The following is a 17,320-nucleotide window of genomic DNA, read 5'->3' on the forward strand; positions in this document are numbered from 1 at the left end:
CCCTCTGCCTGATAGTACACAGTGGTAAAGGCACAAGGAGCCAACACTTGGCTGTTTAATCACCAAACCCGCCCTGCTTGCACCCTCTCTGCTTTTCTGTGGAAGAACTAAACACTGTATATTAGTACATACTATTCTTTTCGGTTATCTTAAGGATTTCCCTTTGATAAAAGTACATCCTGGACCTTTATATGAGAGAAAGTAAATCATTCTTGAAGTGAGTAAGAGGGGAAACATCTGCTATATTTATAAACTGAAAATGTTATTTCATTTTCTATTGGGCTACTATGAACTAATTTTTTAAAACTGTTTTAAATGTAATAGAAAAATTTGCCAGCAAACGGTGATTTCCATATCTAAGCCAATCTTAAGGAGAAAAATATTATGAGGCATGTTTATTTTAATCTGATAGAACTTATAGTTTTTCAGAGGAAGGGAAATAGAAGGGAGGTGCCAAAAACATGAAATCCAAAAGACTGGGGTTCAAATTCTAGGACTGTCACTTATTAGCTATGCTAGTATGTATACTTCTTCAGGATAACGGCTTTTCTTTAGTTTGAAAATTAGGGATAGCAATATCTAATATAATTCTGTTAGCATAAGTTTGTGAAATAGCCATGATAATTATTTAAATGCTATGTCTGTAAGAACATATACCTGATGCCTTAAAGCAATTCTAAGATTTTCAATTTTATGCCTCATGCTAAAGAACATAAGTGGGGGAAAAAAAAATAAGGTTAATGCCACATTTAAATGGATTGAAATGAACTATTTATGGCAGAAAACTTCCTAAACTAAATAGAAGACTACTTCTTGATATCATCTTTATGTCTGGATATTCTAAGCAGGAGTCTGTTAGTTTGAATATATGAAATTAATGTTCTATCACCTTCATTGTACAAAAATAGACACATGGTTTGTGTCTATTTTGTCCTATGAACCACTGTCATATGGTTCAACCTGTTACAACCCTCCTACCAGAAGTATACTTTCCATCTCATATGTTTGATATATAGACATACTGTAAATATGGCAACCTACTCCAGTATTCTTGCCTAGGAAATCCCATGGACAAAGTCTGAGCCTGGTGGGTGATAGTCCATGGGGTTGCAAAGAGTCGGACAGGACTTAGCAACTGAGCATACACTGTAAATATATGCATATGTGCCTATACCATAACTCTGCCCTAAGATACACTGAGCAATAAAACCCTTTAGTCAATCTTTTTGTAAGGTCAATGCCTTATCCACAACTGTGATACTTTTCCTGATTCACAAAATAATTTTAAGTGTTCATTAACTTGCTATTAAATATCCTTTCTTTGGCACACAAATAGGAAGGAAGGTTAAAAAAAAAAGGAAGCTAATTTGCTGAACACAGATTTTGTGTTAGGCACAATAATCAATCTTCATACTTTTTCCTCTTTAATAATTAAAACAACTATGAAAAGTATGATTAATTTCATTTTGAAAGAGAAAAAACCTAGAGAGAGAAAAGAGTAATAGTAGAGTGTGGTTTAACAAGGAGTAGAAAGTAGTAACTAATACTATGTGATTCCCAAGTGCACTTTATTTTCACTTTGTCCTTCTGTAAGGATGACTGTGTTGGAGGCTCTAGGTCAGTGTTTAAACTTACTAGTATATTTGAGCAGTGTTTATCGAAGGCAAATACATCTAAGTATGTAGCTGGTTTTGCTTATTTTGTTCTACAATGGAAATAATGAACATTCCCCAAAGGTAATAAAATATTTAAAACAATGTTCCATGAAATTTTACTTACAAAACTAATGCAAATTGGTCTATTAATGCCATCACATAGACTATGAGGCAATGAAAGTCAGGCAGGGTAAAATTTAGAGGATGATGATACAAAAGAGATCAGCATTAAAACAACCATGCTCATCAATATGCTTAAAGACAAAAATGTTTGTGGTATTTATAGATGATATGAAGTTGAAAGTTTTAAAACAGAAGGGAAGAGAAAAATAGGAGGGAAAAGACTAGTCACACACCTACAGTGGTCAAAATAGAAAACTTAATAGTTTCTATTTGACAAAAATATCAAAACAGAAAACAACTTAAATGTTGTTCAACTCATGCAAAATAACCTAAATGGTTTGAGTAAACAGAAGCTGAAAATCTGGAAATCAATGAAGTAATGGTGAATAACAGAAATAGTAGAAATCAAGGCTCAAAGACAACTTCTATTAAACATTTTGAAATATATAGTTTACTACCATAGATTACTTGTAGGCTGAGATAAAAGTAAGTTGAAAAACAATTTTTGGAAAAAAATTTTATTAAAGTTAAGCTTTATTTAAATTACGGTTTTAAGTGCCCTTCTGTTTGGAAGTAAAGGTGATTCTCTGTCAACAACACAAGAAAACAGAGTAGCTGTCTGCAACTTTAAACAGTTTATCTACTGACACTGACTTATTCTTGGAGACTAGTTTTGTCAGTGGCAACCCACTCGTGTTCTTGCCTGGAGAATCCCGTGGACGGAGTAGCCTGGTGGGCTGCTGTCCGTGGGGTTGCACAGAGTCGGACACGACTGAAGCGACACAGCAGCAGCAGCAGCAGTTTTGTCAGATCTTTTTTCCATGAAAACAAGGTATATAGTACTAATTTACTCAAAGACAGTAGATATCGCTTCTGTGGTTTATCTTTAGACATGTTTGTAATATTAAAAAAAACCAAAACCTGGAACCCCTCCTTTCACTTGTCTGTAAATCCACTGCTACTGAGATTCTGTGCCTTAAAGCTGGCTCCTTCATCAATAATACCCATACTGAGGGTAACGAGTCAAGAGAAAAATGGATCTTGTGATCACAGTAGGAGTCTGACTGACACTCCTATAAATAAGACCCACTCACTTCAGTGCTATTCTTCAACAGCAGTGAAAAGGAAAGAAAGGGAGGGGAAGAAAAAGAAAAGGGAAACACACATGAAAGTACAGACACTATGCGGGGGTGGGCGTGGTGGTACAAGTTGCATCTGACTCTTGCAACCCCGTGGACTTGGCTCACCAGGCTCCTCTGTCCACAGGATTTCCTACACTGGAGTGGGTTGCCATTTCCTTCTCCACGGGATATTCCCAACCCAGGAATGGAACCTGGGTCTCCAGCGTGGCGGGCAGATTCTTTACCACTGAGCCACGGGGGAAGCCCATCGACACTATACTTATTAATAATATAAAGTAAATAGTAATCAATCACACATAAATATTGTCATTTAAAAAAAAATTAAAATACAGCTAGTATTAAAATATGAATGAACACAATTTTGTAAAGCAAATATCTTTCAATTTAAAAAATATATAAATTAAAAAAACTTCAGTGAAAAGGATTTAATTTTTTTTGTGGGTTCCAGTGGAATTTAAAGACCACTTCATGCTTTAGGGCCATCATTATGAGGCAAAAATAAGATAAGAGGAGCAGTTGTTACTTACGAAAGGAAGAGTTCAAACCTGTTAAGCTTCAGCTTCCTACCTGTGCTGTGAGGCACTTCTGCTGGGGTATTAGCTGGAGCGTGGGCACCAGGGGGGATCTGGATTCCAGTATAGCCACTCGACGGCATGGTGCTTGGGTCATACGTTGAAGATGACGGCTGAAGTGGCTGAGTGGGCAGAGAGGTGGCTCCAGCATCTTCATTTTCCTCAACATCTACTGCATGATGTACATGAAATGTTAAACAACGTCCAGACAGTTCTTGATTTATGATTTTGTCTTTTTTTTAAAACGGTACTGTAAAAGTGAAATGGTTTTGGTAGAAACTATACTTTGAATTTTGATCTTTTCCCAGGCAGTGGGAGCCACAGCTCCCAGTCAGCCACGAGATCACAAAGGTAAACAACTGATACACTCACAACCATTCTCTTTTTCACTTTCAGTATATAGTCAATAAATTACATGAGATACTCAGCACTGTATTACAAAATAGACTTGTGCTAGATGATTATGCCCAGCTGTAGGTTAACCTGGGCTGGGCTAAGCTATGATGTTCAGTAAGGTAGGCTATAAAATGCATTTTCAAATCATAGTTATTTCCAGTTTATGATGGGTTTATCAAGATATAACCCCACTGTAAGTCGAGGAAATCTGTATTTTGAAAGAAAAATGCCAAGTATTATTTTGATATACAAACATGATAGACCTTCAAGTGCAATTCTATTTAATGCAGTTGATAAGCAGCTTCTTTTAAAATAATTGTTCTAGTTTTTTCCTTTTCTTACAATACTTAGTTGTCTCTGGCAATATGAATAACATTTCTTTAAATTAATACTTTCCAACTCTGTAAAAATCTATCCATATAATTTTCTTAAAAGTGAACTCTTTAAACTCAGTCTTAAAATTTATGGAAAAAAAAAAAAGGAGGACTTTTCAGCAAAACTACCACATTTATGCTTTCCCTAAGAGCTCTATTTTCTGACAGCTGCCTTTTACTCAAGATTTATTGTTTATTAGCTATTAAATGATTACCTGTGTGTGTCATTCAACAAATTAACCAACAAAAACAAAGGAATGAAGTTTCACATTGAGCTGTCTATGTAGAAAGGAGTAATATGAGTTAGCCACTTTTGGGAATTTTACTAAGTGAACTTGTAGACGTTATATATACTAAAATAATTTTTTCCCATATTAGAGAACTCTAACACAAACATCCTGGGAAGGAAAACAAACAAACAAACTTTTAAAAGATACTGGAGAGTGAACAAAGGACAGTTAGAGTTTAGGATGGACATGCACACTCTGCTATATTTAAAATGGATAACTAACAAGGACCTACTGTATAGCACATGGAACTCTGCTCAATGTTATGTGGCAGCCGAGATGGGAGGGGAGTACGCGGGAGAAGGGATACATATATCTGTATGGCTGAATCTCTTCCTCATTCACATGAAACTATCACAACACTGTTAATCAGCTCCACCCCAATACAAAATAAAACGTTACCAAAAAAAAAAAAAAGTTGGTAGAAATTAGAATGAAGATGAGCCTTGACAGAAGAAATCTCACCAGGGAAGGTCTGCTTTCATGTCACTTTTCACCTGAGGGCACCCAAAAGTCTATGCAAAAAAAGGAGGTGCAGAGAAGTGAGCCTTGAAATGTTTGTATGAACCTGAACTAAATACCTATATGGCCCTTGAATTATGCAGGCAGACTCAGGGAAGGGTCTAAGGAGCCCTGAAGAAAGCAACAGCCTTAAAGCTGAAAGAAAAGAGGGGCAGTTTAGGCAAGTTAACTGTCTGCTAGAACAAGAATCAAGACTTTGCAAAGGAAGATAATTGAATGCAGAGGAGCTACAAAGGTTATCAATACAAAAATTAGAGATATGGGGGGAGGGGAGAGTAAGAAAATGTGACCAGAGGCAGGTGAAAAAGAGACATAGGAAAAGACCCTGATGTGACCCAGATATTGAAATTAGTGGAAAATAACTTTAAAGCAAATACTATAAATAAGTTCAAGGCCATGGAGAAAAATGTAGTCATAAGGAATAAAAGAAGAAAAACTCAAAATTACCTTCATTAGTTTTTATTGCTGAAGTATAGGTTAATGTTGACCATTTAAAAAGAATACCATTTTGCAGATACTGAAACCAAGTGGATGTGGAAACTCAAGAGTTTGAATGTTAACAGATTCCCCTTCAGCTAAGCCTAAATTTTTTCTAGAATGCTTTTTTGTGTCAATTGTATGACTCCTTCTGTACTTTTAGACAATATGGTAATATAGTACTGCTTTCAAAAGTAAGAACACATTTTTTCCCCTCTTCCTCTAAACTAACAAAGGTATAGTATTTATTTTTTGGCTGCATTGCACAGTATGTACAATCTTAGTTCCCCAACCAGGGATTGAACACATGTGCCCTGCATTGGAAGCTCAGTGGAAGATTCTACTGGACCACCAGGGAAGTTCCTAGTACCTATTATTTTTTTTACTAGCTTTACTAGACTTACAGAACAACAGAAAATTAGACTTTTATTAAACATAGTATCTTTTATACCTAGCATATCTTGTAAAATTTAATAATACAAGGAATACAATGCTACATTGAAAAAAAGAAAAGTCAGTTTTAAAGAAAAGTTTTTGAATACATATTCAGATTTCATGACCTCCTTTTAGACCCATAAGCCATTTCTAAGCAGACACTGTTAGATGTTATGACATTAACACCTAATTATGACACCAGGACACATTTTAAATTATTTAATAGGTTGAAAAGTATATAGTGAAAATATTCTCATATATTTTAAAGGATTATTAGTATTCTATAGCTAGCAATTTTCTACTATCCAGAAGCTCTATAAAATGGAATGAAAATAATGAATAAATAAAAACTACAAGCTCAATTTAAGCTAATTTTGGGAAATTAAAACAAAAATTATATAGTATATACTTAATAATCTACAATATTATAGAGGACCTAAAATAACCATTTCAGAACAAAAGAGACCATGATAATGATCAAAATGTAATACTTCCTACTTTCAAGAGAAAAGGTTAAAATTTTTAGGATAAGAGAAGTCATTGATACTCAGAGTACCTGAAAAACAAAACTGATCATTAGGTATTTCAATGTGTCTAGAATGATACCTCTGAAATACTACTGAAAAGTATAATGATATGTTTAAAACAACAAAGATATTTTCATTTTCAATGTGTATTTAAGAATTGAGATATAAATCAAATGTCTGAAATTATGAATATTACATGTATTTTTACATTTACTACATGTATGTTTATGTACCTTACTTAAAATAACAGAAGTGCCTCTGCTTCAGTTTCTAATCTAATGCGATTAGTAAAAGTGAAGAAAGGCTGGTTCCATCTTTGCTTTTAATTCTTAAGTAATCCATTTTCCTTGAGTTATCCAATATTTTACTTTAGCTTCACTTCTTCCTTTTAAACTGACAACTCTAAAATACCACTTTTAGCCTAGTTCTTTCTTCTGAAATCTTGGGTAGAATATCTAATTGCCCTTGAACTTCTTCAAGGAGTAATCACATTGACATTTCACTAGAAACAAAACTGCTGGACCTTGATCTTGGATCTTCCAACCTCCATAACTGTGAGAAAATAAACACCTTTTGTTTCAGCCGTCCAGTCTATGGTACTTTGCTGTGGCAGCCCTAGCAGATTAAGCCAACAGGAGACAGGAGGAGGAAATGAAGCCAGTAAAGTAGGTCGGTGCCATATCACGGGGAGTCTTCTTATTAGGCTAAGGATCTCAGTTCTTTTCTTTTGGACAACTGTAAATGACTAGTCGTTCTGTACACAGCAGTACTGACATATAACATTCTGACTATGGATAGCATTAAAGCAGGGAGAAAAGTATGCAAAACACTCAAAAATATTGAATGAAAAAGTGAGAAATAAAGTTGTGGCAATAAACTTTAAAAAATCCATTTCACTGTTGTGATGTAAATAAGCCCAAAACTTAAATCACGCTTTAGAACAGTCAACTTTCAACACTTAGTAACAACTTAGTATTACAGTGTTCATGCTGCAGTGTTAGTAAAAAGAGCCCAGGACTTAAGAGTAAGAACTCTAGTTCTGGTTCCCTTCTCTGCGGGTCTATGAAATTAGGACAGCTAAACCTGAAACCTCAGTTTCCTCTTCTGCAAACAAGAATAACATCAAGTGTCAAAGATCTCTGAGGGTGTGCTAAATATAAAAGACTATCTAAAGATTAAATAAGTGTTTTTCAGAAATAGCAAAAAATTCACTTGAAATGCTGTAGGAAAGCTTGCATCTCTAGAACAGCTGTGAGAGTTTACACGTAGTAGCTACATGTACAACCACAGTGCTGCTTTTTTAAACTGAGTGGTATTATAAAATTCTAAACAGACCTCTTAAGTGAATGCATAAATAAGCCAACCACCCAGATGCATCAATAGAACAGTGTGTATAATACCAACTGTGTTAAGAAAGTGAGGATATATATTCCTATTTACTAGTAATTTATAAAAATAATTTCTATAAAGATACACAAAATACTAAAAAAATACTTACTTCTTTTGGTTTCAGTAGAATCTGGGATAAAGAGTATGGTGGAAATGAGAAATTCACTTAATATTTTTTACATACTCTATTACAAATTTTGTGAAAGTATTACCTACCCCCCTTTCCCCTCCAAAACTCACCTTATTAAAAAATAAGTTTTCAGTTTTCTCTATTGTTTGGAAACATTTTATAGACTACAAAAGGACTGCCTGTCCCATGTAGCAATGAAATCTGATCAGATGCAGGAGAAAACCAAGCCATTCTGTTGTTGACACAAACAGATATTAGAGCAGTTTTGCCTTAATTTTTCACTTGTCCCTAAGGTTATAATTTTACACCTGATTTTGGACCCGATGAAGGAAATAAAATGGTTTCCAAAAATTCTGAATAATAATATATTGAACAATTATGATTCCACTAAATCATTTTACTTACATAAATACATACCATTATCTTCTTCAATCCCAACAGGCCCTGCTTGAGGAGTCTCTCCATTCTTTAAACAATTATGAATATACGTTGCCTTCCACCTTGCATACTTTCTGTGTTTCACATTCTAAAGGAAATATTTTTATGTCAATGTTAGACTGCAGTAAAGAAGTCAAATAAAACTATATATTATGATGACCTATATCATACTTCTAGATAAAACCTATTTTTGCATGGTACAGCTCTGGAATATTCTGGCAATCTCCCCACCTCATCACTGGATTCTACCAACTGCCTAGGGCATGACAAACTTCGTGAAAAGCCATCTTCCTCAAGACACATAACTAGTTCTCTCTTAAGGTTTCATGTTTCAGAAAAGGACTACAATGGAACTATGGGAGTGTCCCTCCAGCGAAACTTGCAATTCTTAATGCATAGGAGATAGGTCAAATGTAATTTAAAATTAAATATAAAAGAAAACAACAATTTTCACTAAAGAGGGAAAAATTGATCTGTACAAATCTACAAAAACAAAAACTAAGATGCTATAGTGGCCAAAGCAAACACATGAACAACTGACTGACAGCTGGGCAAACTTTACCTTTTAACTTGTGTTATTTAACAGCTCTAAATATCATTTACCTCAATTCTAAAAAGGGGGAAATAATACATCATAGGGTCGCTGGAAAGAGAACTGGAAAATCAGTGAAAAACCTGCTAGTTACCTCTTCTTTCTTAAGACTTTTTCTATATTCACTGATCAGTGGTATTGCTATCACCTGGGAGTCTGTTAGAAATGCACTCTTCAAGTCCAACTGAGACCCACTGAACCAAAATCTGTACTTTATCAAGACGTTCCTCCCTCCCCCAGGTGATTTGTATGTACAGGAAAGCTGGAGAGGACACATGACTTTGTTATGTTGAAAACAGATGTGATTAGTCTGTTGCAAAGATCCATTAAGTCATCAGTAACTGCAAGTACTGCATACAGTTCAGATACTCAGTTGAGTATTCTGTAATGTGAGATTCTCTACATACTGCTATGGCTAAGTGCTTCTCTGTAGCTAAAACGGTAAAGAATCTGCCTGTGATGCAGGAGACCCAGGTTCAATCCCTAGGTTGGAAAGATCCCCTGTAGAAGGGAATGGCAACCCACTCTAGTATCCTTGCCTGGAGAATTCCATGGACAGAGGAGCCTGGCGGGCTACAGTCTGGGGGGTCAGAAAGAGTCAAACATGACTGAGTGACACTGCACTACACTATAGACTAGTGGTATTTGTCTGTGCGCTCGGTCGCTCAGTCAGAACACTCTGTGTGACCCCATGGGCTGCAGTCGGCCAGGTCCCTCTGCCCATGGGATTTCCCAGCAGGAATACTGGAGTGGGTTGCTATTTCCTACTACAGGGGATCTTCCTTGCCAGGGACCAAACCTGTCTGGCGTCTCTCGCATTGGCAGGTGAATTCTTTACTACTGTGCCACTTGGGAAGCTCTAGGTAAGTAGTATATAAAAACCTAAAAAAAAGTAACCCTCCAAATGACTCAATTTGCATATTTAATTTTTCTTCTCTTAATAATTCTCTCATATATTCAATTCTTTAAAAAGTTCCATACTTTGATTCTCGTTTTCTTCCAGGTACAATTATATTTTGCTCTACTTCACAAAGAAGCTTTTCAGCAGCATCCATATTAAAAGTCTTCAGTTCTTTATCATTCAATTCACTCCATGTGGATCTTTCCTGCTCTGTTCTCATTCTTGTCACTCACAAAGTCCGAGAACTTGAATGTGCCCAAGTCTTTTAATGGCAGGGAGCCCACACGTGGCAGTCTCTACCTTACTTAATTTTAAGTAGTCAGTTCGACTGAGGAATTGCTCTTGCTAATGTCACCAACAGCCTATTTCACACGCTAGTAAACCCAACCAACACTTTCAGGCATCATCTTACCAAACTTGTCAGCAGCATATTAAACATGAGACCATCCAAGCTTTGTGAAATATTCTGTTTCTAGTTTTTATGACACTATATTCTGGTTTCCCAAACATCTCTTCTGGCTGCTAATCCTTTATCAGATCTCCAAATAATCCTAAATACCCTGTCCAAGCAGAGACTGTAATTTGGTGGGCTAAATCAATGCTGACTCATACAATTTTAAGTATGAATTATATTTTCCACATAATTCAATACTAGAAAAGTCACAGAAAATCCAAATTCTTAACTTCTTGCTTAAAAAATGGAAGGTCTAATAACATCAGGGCCATATTTATTTCATACTAATTATCTTAGTAGAGGCAGCCCCTTTCAGATGATGCACATAAGTTCAGATTTATCTATTCTCTCTATAACACCACTCCCCTCCCCCCACCTCCCTCTCTAGTTCACATACCCTTATCAGTTGTCATTTATTATCTCACGGTGGGCAGTCTTCATCCATTGTATTTCTTGTGAGTCCTGCAAGCCTCAGGACTCCTGTCTTATAGCTTATTTTCTTACCTCTCCATACTCATTCTCATGGTTTTAAATACTACCTTTATCTTTATTCCTAAATTTATGTATCTAGCTAGAATTTGCTTCTGACAAATATCCAGTGACTACACCTGGATGTCTCATGTACAACTCAAATTAATTTGTCCCCAACTGTTCTCTTGACGCCCTCCTCCCCGCTGCCCCCGCCTCACTCCTTCCTCCACAGAATCTCATTCTCCCAAGTCAGAAGTCTTTGGGAATCAAGTTTTGCACCTTCCTCTCACCCTGTGTCTCTCTACTGACTCCCTCACGTAATTTATCAGGACCCCACTTGATTATGCTTCTGATAACTTTCTAGAACTTCTGTTCAGTTCAGTTCAGTTGCTCAGTCGTGTCCGACTCTTTGCAACCCCATGAATCACAGCACGCCAGGCCTCCCTGTCCATCACCAACTCCCAGAGCTTACTCAAACTCATGTCCATCAAGTCAGTGATGCCATCCAGCCATCTCATCCTTTGTTGTCCCCTTCTCCTCGTGCCCCCAATCCCTCCCAGCATCAGGGTCTTTTCCAATGAGTCAACTCTTCACATGAGGTGGCCAAAGTATTGGAGTTTTAGCTTCAGCATCAGTCCTTCCAATGAACACCCAGGACTGATCTCTTTTAGATTGAACTGGTTGGATCTCCTTGCAGACCAAGGGACTCTCAAGAGTCTTCTCCAACACCACAATTCAAAAGCATCAATTCTTTGGCACTCAGCTTTCTTCACAGTCCAACTCTCACATTCACACATGACCACTGGAAAAACCATAGCCTTGACTAGACGGACCTTTGTTGGCAAAGTAATGTCTCTTTTTTTTTGTCTCTGCTTTTCAACATGCTGCCTAGGTTGGTCATAACTTTCCTTCCAAGGGGTAAGCGTCTTTTAATTTCACGCATGCAATCACCATCTGCGGTGACCTTGGAGCCCAAAAAATAAAGTCTGACACTGTTTCCACTGTCTCCCCATCTATTTCCCATGAAGTGATGGGACCAGATGCCATGACCTTAGTTTTCTGAATGTTGAGCTTTAAGCCAACTTTCACTCTCCTCTTTCACTTTCGTCAAGAGGCTTTTTAGTTCCTCTTCACTTTCTGCCATAAGGGTGGTGTCATCTGCATATCTGAGGTTATTGATATTTCTCCCGGCAATCTTAATTCCAGCTTGTGCTTCTTCTGTAACAGCCCCTTAATCTGTCTCCTTTCTTGTATTCTTGTCTTATCCCCACTACACCTCTATCATTCAGTCTTCAGAGTAGAATGATCTTTCAAGATATAAATCGACTCATGTCAGTCTTTTTAATGGCTTCCAGTGTACTTAAAATACAAAACAAACTGTAACTCTAGCCACAGATCCTACTCTACTTGGTTCCTGACTGTTCAATTTCCTCTAATGTTCTTATCTGTTCACTTGTCACCAACAAGTTACCCTGGCAGCTTTCCTGTTCCTAAACACATGGGTCCCACTCACTGTGTTCCCTCTGCCTTTCCCCCTTTTCTCACCTAGCTAACTCTTAAGCTCGTTCTTCATAGATCAGGCTGAACATCATTTCCTCTGAAATGTTCTCCTGATTTCCCCAAAATTTTCTCATATTTTAGAAAATATTACTTACCACAATTTAATTACATTTTACATGTATGTTTATGAAGGCCCCCACACCACAACAGGCATACTCTAAAATATAAGCTCTTCAAAGGTAGGTCTATGTTTGTCTGTTGTTAATGACAAATTAAGCACTTAGTTCGGTGACCAGCATGCAGTAGCTGCCCAACAAACATACACATCTCAGATATATGATAGCTTAAATGATTAGGATGGCAGTTATTCTGTTTAATATACAGATTTATTATTTGTGGTGGCATAGTGACTACTAGGTTTAAGATGTTCAGTTAAATTTATTATATACTTAGGTAGAATGATTTGAAATAGTCAGTGTTTGACTATTTTTGACATATACAAACAGCACTATCACCTGGTTCAACTTTTTTCCCCTCCACTCCCATTCTTTCAGAATAAGCAATGTGTGCTAAATAAAACACTGGGTTTCCTCACTAGTTTCACTGTTTCAAAATCCTGAACAATAGAGACTGAAGCTCTGCAAAGTGTGAATTCTTCCCACACTTAAGAGTCTCTAGGTTTGCATGTTTACTTAAATTGAGTATCTGTAAAATAACATTATTTAAAAACTATTACTATTAACCTATACTCCAGCAAATAAGTCAATACATTATTTCTGTTTTTAGGGAACTAATCATCTTGTTATGGATACAGAATTAAAATATAAATGAGAATTACTATAAAATAGATTAGCGAGGAAGTACTACAGATTTTCTTGGAGTAAGTAAAGCAAAGAGTTCCCCGAATGAAGGAAAAAAAATGGAATAAAGGATAACTGGCAAAGCAAATAGTACTTCGGTTTGGTCTTGCAGGATGGATATGATGTAAAAAAAATGGTGGAAAGCAATAATAAGACTATTCTATGGAGAAGTATCAGCAAGGTCAGAAAGGCAGAAACATACAAGGTAGACAGGCAATGAGGGAGAAGAAATAAATTTTGCCACAGGTATAAGATATATATTAGAAACTACTGAAGTAAGTAAGCCAAATTCAAGATAAGATTGAAATCTTAGACAAAAATGTTTAAAGTAGTCTATAGGTTATAAGTAGGGAAATCCACTAGATCATTCAGGTATGACCTAAATCAAATCCCTTACAATTATACAGTGGAAGTGTCAAATAGATTCAAGCAATTAGATCTGATAGAGTGTCTGAAGAACTATGGATGGAGGTTCATGACATTGTACAGGAGGGAGTGATCAAGACCATGCCCAAGAAAAAGAAATGCAAAAAGGCAAAATGGTTGTCTGGGGAGGTCTTATAAATAGCTGAGGAAAGAAGAGAAGGAAAAGGAAAAGGAGAAAAGATTCGCCCATTTGAATGCAGAGTTCCAAAGAATAGCAAGGAGAGATAAGAAAGCCTTCCTCAGTGATCAATGCAAAGAAACAGAGGAAAACAACAGAATGGGAAAGACTAGAGATCTCTTCAAGAAAATTAGAGATACCAAGGGAACATTTCAGGCAAAGATGGGCACAACAAAGGACAGAAATGGTATGGACCTAACAGAGGTAGAAGATATTAAGAAGAGCTGGCAAGAATACACAGAAGAACTGTACAAAAAAGATCTTCACAATCCAGATAATCACGATGGTGTGATCACTCACCTAGAGCTAGACATCCAGGAATGAGAAGTGAACTTCTCCTGAGGAAGCATCACTACGAACAAAGCTAGTGGAGGTGATGGAATTCTGGTGGAGCTATTCCAAATCCTAAAAGATGATGCTGTGAAAGTGCTGAATTCAATATGCCACCAAATTTGGAAAACTCAGCAGTGGCCATGGAACTGGAAAAGGTCAGCTGTCATTCCAATTCCAAAGAAAGGCAATGCCAAAGAATGTTCAAACTACCACACAATTGCACTCATTTCACACACTAGCAAAGTAATGCTCAAAATTCTCCAAGTCAGGCTTCCATGGTACATGAACCATGAACTTCCAGATGTTCAAGCTGGATTTAGAAAAGGCAGAGGAACCAGAGATCAAACTGCTAACATCTGTTGGATAATAGAAAAAGCAAGAGAATATCAGAAAAACATCTACTTCTGCTTTATTGACTATGCCAAAGCCTCTGTGTGGATCACAACAAACTGTGGAATATTCTTTAAGAGAAGGGAATACCAGACTACCTTACCTGCCTCCTGATAAATGTGTATGCCGGTCAAGAAGCAACAGTTAGAACCGGACATGGAACACCAGAATGGTTCCAAATTGGGAAAGGAGTACGTCAAGGCTGTATACTGTCACCGCGATTATTTAACTTATATGCAGAGTACATCATGCAAAATGCTCTGCTGGATGAAGCACAAGCTGGAATCAAGAATGCAGGGAGAAGTACCAATAACTTCAGATATTCAGACACCACTACCCTTATGGCAGAAAGCAAAGAAGAACTAAAGAGCCTCTTGATGAAAGTGAAAGAGGAGAGTGAAAAAGCTGCTTAAAACTCAACATTCAGAAAACTAAGATCATGGCATCTGGTCCCATCACTTCATGGCAATTAGATGGGGAAACAAAGCAAACAGTGGCTGACTTTATTTTTTTGTGCTCCAAAATCACTGCAGATGGTGACTGCACCCATGAAATTAAAAGACGGCTTACTCCTTGGAAGAAAAGCTATGATCAACCTAGAGAGCATATTAAAAAGCAGAGACATTACTTTATCAACAAAGGCCCATCTAGTCAAGGCTATGGTTTTTCCAGTAGTCATGTATGCATGTGAGGGTTGGACTCTAAAGAAAGCTGAGCACTGAAAAACTGATGCTTTTGAACTGTGGTGTTGGAGAAAACTCTTTGAAAGTCCCTTGGACTGCAAGAAGATCCAACCAGTCAGTCCTCAAGGAAATCAGTCCTAATTATTCATTGGAAGGACTGATGTTGAAGCTGAAACTCCAATACTTTGGTCACCTGATGTGAAGAGTTGACTCATGTGAAAAGACCCTGATGCTGGGAAAGATTGAAGGCAGGAGGAGAAGGGGATGACAGACTATAAGGTGGCTGGATGGCATCACCGACTCCTTGCACCTGAGTTTGAAAAAGCTCCGGGAGTTGGCGATGGACAGGGGAGCCTGGCGTGCTGCAGTCCATGGGGTCGCAAAGAGTCTGACATGACTGAGCTACTGAACTAACTAACTATAGGTTATAAAGCACCTTCACATGTTGTCCCTTTAATTGGTCCTTCCCATAAACCATGAAATCAAGCAGGTAACATTTTACTCACACTAAGGCTCTGAGACATTAAAGCCTGACCCAATGTAAAATACAGATTAACCCAGCATTTACTGACTTCCCTGGTGCCTAGAGGGTAAAGCGCCTGCCTGCAATGCGGGAGACCTGGGTTTGATTCCTGGGTCGGGAAGATCCCCTGGAGAAGGAAATGGCAACCCACTCCAGTACCCTTGCCTGGAAAATCCCATGAATGGAGGAGCCTGGTAGGCTACAGTCCATGGGGTCGTGAAGAGTCGGACACAACTGAGCGACTTCACTTCAACCCAGCATTCAAGGCCTTTCCCTTTATGGACATGGCTTCAGTCTCATTTCCTACCCTTACCCTCACTCCAATTGGGATTCTGTCCCATTTTGAGTCTTTTTTCATGCTATTCTTCCTCTTTCATATGGTTTCCTCTTGTGTCAAAAGTCTCCTCTTCTTTTAGGTTCACATTCCCATATAAGACACCCTGATTCCCAGGAAGTCCACAGGTATCTGGCATTTACTCAAGTCACTTCCCATGCTAAGTGCTAGAGGTAATGAGATGGACACGTTAGCCATGTGCTTGGGAGTCCAATGTGAAAATCAGGCAATAACTCCCATCATTAAATGTGACGCCTGAATTATCTAAAGTCCCTAATATTTTCTTCATGTTTTTCTCTTAGGAATCTATAATTCCATCATCAGAGAAATGAGGAAGTGGCATTACAAAAGTAAAATGACTTACCCAAGGCCACATTAGCAGTCAACTCAGCTATCTCATTTCAAGGTGCTCTGGTTAGCTACAATTAGCAAAATGCAATTTGCAATTTAGACAGGGATATATAAAATACAGGAAAACTGGCTTTTAAATAGTCAAAGGTCAGAAACTTAATGTGTATTTATATGGGATATATTTTGGTAAATATAGAGAATCATTTTGAAAGTAAATAAATAATTGCTTAGGAAAGTTAACTTTCTTTTTTTTTTTTTTTTGAAAGTTAACTTTCTTTTGGAATCTTTTTAAAATGAGACATATTTTCTTTGGTTTAAAATAATTTAAAATTTTCTAAAGACTCAGTTAAGTAAGTCATATTGTAATGATTTTAGAAGGTTCCTTCATTCCTAATTTCACAGTATGAACAGTATAGAGATATTTAAACCATCTTGGGTTCCTTCATTAGTATGTGAGATTTAAAAAATATTAACCTGAAACGGGTTCATTTTAATAAATACAGTAAAAAAGTTCCTCCAAAGCAGATAAATACAATCATTTAATTTATAATCCCCACTATCTCCAAGATGCCTCTAGAAACTGGTGCTTACAGTTTGAGCAGATTTTGGCAGTTGTAACACAAAGTTAATTCACTTTTCAATTGTTTTAAAATAAAGGATGCTAAATATAAAACAATATTTGAAGAGGAGAATTTCAAGATGTCAATATTTTTGAAATCTTTTAACTCCTTTTGGCTGATTACAGACATCCTTTCTGGGAAATAGAAATTAAAAAAAATTTTTTTTTCTTTTTTTTTAAACTTTTGTCCCTGGCCTTTAAGTTCCTGTTTTGCGACTAGGTTGATGAGTCACTGATG

The 17,320-nt window shown here is 37.0% G+C and overlaps 1 protein-coding gene across 3 annotated transcripts in view; it reads right to left on the reverse strand.

Moving 5' to 3' along the window:
• Window positions 1-17,320, reverse strand: part of VTA1 (vesicle trafficking 1) — a 68,302-nt gene that overhangs the window by 11,892 nt on the left and 39,090 nt on the right. For 2 of the 3 annotated variants that reach the window (XM_065931251.1, XM_065931253.1), the window contains 2 exons: window positions 8,447-8,555; window positions 3,488-3,664 (listed from right to left, as the gene is read on the reverse strand). In XM_065931251.1, coding sequence (XP_065787323.1) covers window positions 3,488-3,664; window positions 8,447-8,555 — 286 coding nt within the window. The remainder of the gene's footprint in view (window positions 1-3,487; window positions 3,665-8,446; window positions 8,556-17,320) is intronic. The other variant, XM_065931252.1, reaches the window with a different exon arrangement.

Source organism: Muntiacus reevesi, chromosome 3 (assembly GCF_963930625.1).
Source record: "Muntiacus reevesi chromosome 3, mMunRee1.1, whole genome shotgun sequence".
In the NCBI taxonomy this organism is placed as follows: Eukaryota; Metazoa; Chordata; class Mammalia; order Artiodactyla; family Cervidae; genus Muntiacus; species Muntiacus reevesi.